The 4,387-nt window shown below is 46.8% G+C and overlaps 1 protein-coding gene across 1 annotated transcript; it reads left to right on the top strand.

The window, feature by feature from the left end:
- Positions 1-402: 402 nt before the first annotated feature.
- Positions 403-4,182, top strand: INS (insulin). The gene is made up of 3 exons (XM_084631391.1): positions 403-484; positions 1,820-2,032; positions 3,941-4,182. The coding sequence occupies exons 2-3, from the start codon at positions 1,846-1,848 to the stop codon at positions 4,075-4,077; spliced, it is 324 nt and encodes a 107-aa protein (XP_084487517.1). The 5' UTR covers positions 403-484; positions 1,820-1,845; the 3' UTR covers positions 4,078-4,182.
- The last annotated feature ends 205 nt before the right edge of the window (positions 4,183-4,387 follow it).

The raw sequence follows: 4,387 nt of genomic DNA, 5'->3' as shown, positions 1-4,387 counted from the left end.
GAAATTAACCTAACATATTAACGTGTTTGCTTTTCTCTAATTTTACACTTCAGAAACAGCTGTTGAGACTGGCAGCCACTTGGCCCCCTCAATCCCGGCAGTGCCTATTGCCCAGCATTAGTGTAATCATTAGCGCTTTAATGGCAGCATTATCTCCTGCTAAAAGGGTCACCACAACTCAAGGCAGAGCTTCTGCCAAGTGAAAACAGGCTACAGGTGAAATGAGATGGAAACTACAAAGTGTTGCTTCTATCTTAACCCTCCTAAAGACCTGTTGACACTGTGCAGAGAGGACTGAATGTGCCTAGGCTGCAAAAATTTTGGCCAGGGCGTTGCTGAGAAGGTGGAGCTCTGATTAACTCCTGTATCGTTCGGACAAATCAAAGGATATAAATACAGCGAAAGGAGGATGGGGGAGTCACTAGAAAGCAACTCTTGCCCCTCCAAGCAGACCTCACTTCTTCTCCTGCTGCCACCTAGTTAGGTAAGTCCATTTTCCTCTCTATCTGTGTTTGTTTTTCAATCCCTTTCCTTAGGAGAATGTGGTACCAGTGAAAGGTGCTGGCTTGACAGCTCTGGCAAATGATGTCAGCTATCTGCAGCTTTGGCACAGCATGGGGAATCAAAATTTCCCACACTGCCCTGCCCAAGAGCTTCGGACTTGGCATGAATGGGTTACCTATCCACAGCCAGTCAGTCTTTGTGCTCTCTCTGCAAGGACAGCAGACAAGGGTGCTAGTCAGTTCCCGCAGCGATGGTGGTTTTGTGATGTTCATAGCACAGGTGCGCACCGCAAGCGGGAAGAGGTGACGGCTGAGGCTCAACAGCGAACGTCCATCTTGAGTGTTTTCCCCACAAAATATTTATGGCCAGGAGCAGCCTGCTAGAAGGGGGAGAAACCCACAGGCTAACATTTAAAAAGCCCAGCTCCTTATAATTGGGCATTGAGCGCTGCCTCCTTACTGGGCCATGGCTGAAATGCATTGGTAGGATGGGTAAGGAAGCTGGCACTGCTATGGCACAAGCAGAAGCTGCCTGATCAGGTCTGTTTCACCCCTTTGTGTGCACCTTGGGATTAACATGGCAGATGACTGCAGCATTCCATTCAAAAGACTATAGCCCAGGTCCTGGTGTTTGGTGTAGCCATCCCCTAACTAGCACCACATGACTAACATAACTGGCCATAGAAGGGTCGTCCTGCTGTAGGAGGGTCCTCTGCTGCTGCAGAGATGCTTTTGTGGCTCTTACAGCACAACCCCTCTCCCCACCAGCGCTGGTGTAGGGAACATGACTGGGGTTTCCATGTGTCCCACTGGGCCCTGTCTGCTTTGCTGCCCCAGGATTTGGGGAGATCATAGGCTACCTTTGCATTCTTCCCCCTGAGGTTCCGAGCTGCGGCTGATGTGCAGGAGTGAAGAGCAGTTCTCTGTTATTTCATACTCAGGCACTTATGGTCCAGTCACGTTCTTTGGGGGAAGAGGCCAGGGGGCGATAAGTTAGACATGAGCCATTTTCTACTTGACTGGGTTCCATATGGACTGGCTACGAGCTGTTTTTTAACAAGTATTATTTTTATTATTATTAACGTAATATCACATGGGAGGTACCAAAGTTTCTCTGAGACCGGGATTCATAAAGCACCCTCTCACCCATGATTCTGTGGGATTGTTAGAGGGGGCCCTTCCATCATCTTGCATTGACTCTCTTGCCAAAGGAATTAAAGGGTTTAAGATGCACGACGATGTAAGTCTCCTATTAAACTCTCTCCTACTCATCCTCCCTGTCTCTGCCTTGTTCTCCACCTCCCTCCCTCTTGTAGCTTTCCTAGGTCTCACCCCTCTCATCATGGCTCTCTGGATCCAATCACTGCCTCTCCTGGTCCTCCTTGCTCTTTCCGGCCTCACGATCAGCCATGCTGCTGCCAACCAGCACCTCTGTGGCTCACACCTAGTGGAGGCCCTCTATCTGGTGTGCGGAGAACGGGGCTTCTTCTACTCTCCCAAAGCCCGACGGGACCTCGAGCAGCCCCTAGGTAAGTCAGTTCTTTCCAGCCATCCCACTGGCCTCCCCTGCAGCTCACATCTGCTTCTTCTCTGTTGGAAACCACTTCTCTTTACGCAGCAACTCGCAGGCCCTGTATAGATGGGTAGGAAGTCTATTGCTGAATCATAGCGAGAAGATGCTTCTCCATCACAGGGTGGCCGGTGAGGAAAGGTGAAGTCTGTATGGCAAGAGTTGGCAGGAAGAAAACTAGGGCACAGCATGTCTTGATTGTGCCATCTGTCCTTCAGGGCAAGCTGTTGAAATGTTAGCAGCCCTCTTCTCTTCAATGGGGAGACAATGTATGAAGCAAAGAAATGATGCTAACTATTATTAATTTGTTCTGTGGTAGAGCCTAGCAATCCCAGTCATGGACCTGGACCCCATTGTACAAACACTGGAAAAATCATGTTTCAAATGAAGTCTTTTTTTAAACGCAAAGGCTGGCTGGCTGGTCCTGCAGTAAAGTAACATGCTGCCATGCTGTAGGAATGATCACTGAAGGCTCACACTTGTCTCCTCCCTTGGAAAGCAGGGGCTGGGAACGGTGCCGTTCCCAGCCCCTGATGGGCTCACAAAGTACTTCATGCTGCCAAATGGCTGCCATGGAAGTGATATTGACAGGCACCACGGCTCTTCTCAGCCAGTTGGCTGAGCACAGGACGTTTGAAGGAAGAACAAGGCTTGTCTACATGGTAGTCCAAGATTTCAGGTGCATTCCAAGGGAAAGAGGGGCTTCTCCATGTAAAAATGTCATGAAATCAGGAGCTCACTTGGGCGCCAGTGACACTGTATCATCTGCTTGACTGAGGTGCAGAGTGAATGGACTTGTGTCCAAGCTGTTCTGTTTGACAGTAAAAGGACTGGCTGGAAAATTTCAGTTGAACAGGAAGCCCCTTTGTGCTAGGAGCTTTTCAAACATAAAACAGGGAGCCCCCGAGAACTTGTAACCAAAGACAAACAAAAGAGCCAGGGGAAAGTGATGCAATAATGGAAATGGTCACAATTTTTCCATCTAAACTTTTGTAGTTGTACAATTGCTTTTTTTCCCCCTTCCAAGCAAAAAAATTCATTTCATTTGAAGTTTTCCATGTTTTTCATTGAAAAGCCAAAGATTTAGTTTGAGAAATTTTCAGTTCATCAAAAATGTGTTGAAAATTTTTGTAAAAGTCCTCCATTTCCCCCCCAAACTTTTCACCAAACATAAACAGATACCATGTTTCAGTCATCCTTAGGCTACATGCAACCACTGAAGAGGAAAAGGCTATTCAAGATCCAAGAGGCAGCACATCCAACCTCACAACTAACGCTTGCCCACAATCCCTTGGGTAGTGCAGACTCACAAGATGGGGACCCTGAGACATTTGCAATTCCAGCCTAACTCACCTCCATGTAACAGAGCAGCATGTTTTACAATCGTCTATTACCAGCCAGACACCTCATTTAGCTCAGAAGATCTTTCTCCATCTCTACAAGTCCCCCATAATAATTCTACACCCTCTTCCTTTTAGTATTACCAATACCCATCCAGCGTGGCCCCTCTAATGAATTACAGAACCTGGTTGGAACATGAAATACAGGAAGCATGACCAGATTGCAAGTGTGAAAAATGGGGATGCTTCATTTTTTTCCGGGGAGCAGGGTATAGCTGCGTATATAAGAAAAAGCCCCTAATATCGGGACAGTCCTAATAATATTGGGACATCTGATCACCCTAAATACAGGGCCTCTATATGCTACAATATTAATAAAGGGAAAATAAATTCAGTTTTCCCCCTATTTTCCAACCAGCTCTATACAGGAAATACTGACCACTATAAAGAGATATCCCAGCAGAGATAAAACAGCCAAAGGTAATTCTGTATGTAATTCCACAAGGTTTTCTTCTTTTTCCTGGCAGCTAATGGCCATCTGCAGAATGCGGTGGAAGAACTGCCATTCCAACAACAGGAATACCAGCAAGAGAAGAGGGGAATTGTTGAGCAATGTTGCCATAGCACCTGCTCCCTGTACCAGCTGGAAAACTACTGCAATTAGAAGAGACAAAGATGGAGGGGAGTGTGTGTGTGTGTGTGTGAGTGAGAGAGAGGCACTTTTGGTATTGCACCTTTAAAGCAATTGAATAAAAACGCTGTGAATCTACTCCAGGAGCTGTGGAATTCATTATGTGTTTGCCTCTGGAGCTGTCAAGGTTCCTTCTCCACCCTGACCTCTAGGGTACAGATGTGGGGACCTGCATGAAAACCTCCTAAGCTTACTTTTACCAGCTTAGGTTAAAACTTTCCCAAGGTACAAACTATTTTACCCTTTGCTCTTGGACTTCCACTGCCATCACCAAACATTTATC

This window comes from Lepidochelys olivacea (assembly GCF_965140295.1).
Source record: "Lepidochelys olivacea isolate rLepOli2 genome assembly, chromosome: 6".
Lineage (NCBI taxonomy): Eukaryota > Metazoa > Chordata > Testudines > Cheloniidae > Lepidochelys > Lepidochelys olivacea.
The sequence above is the reverse complement of the archived record's forward strand: the minus strand, read 5'-3'. Positions and strand labels throughout refer to the sequence as shown.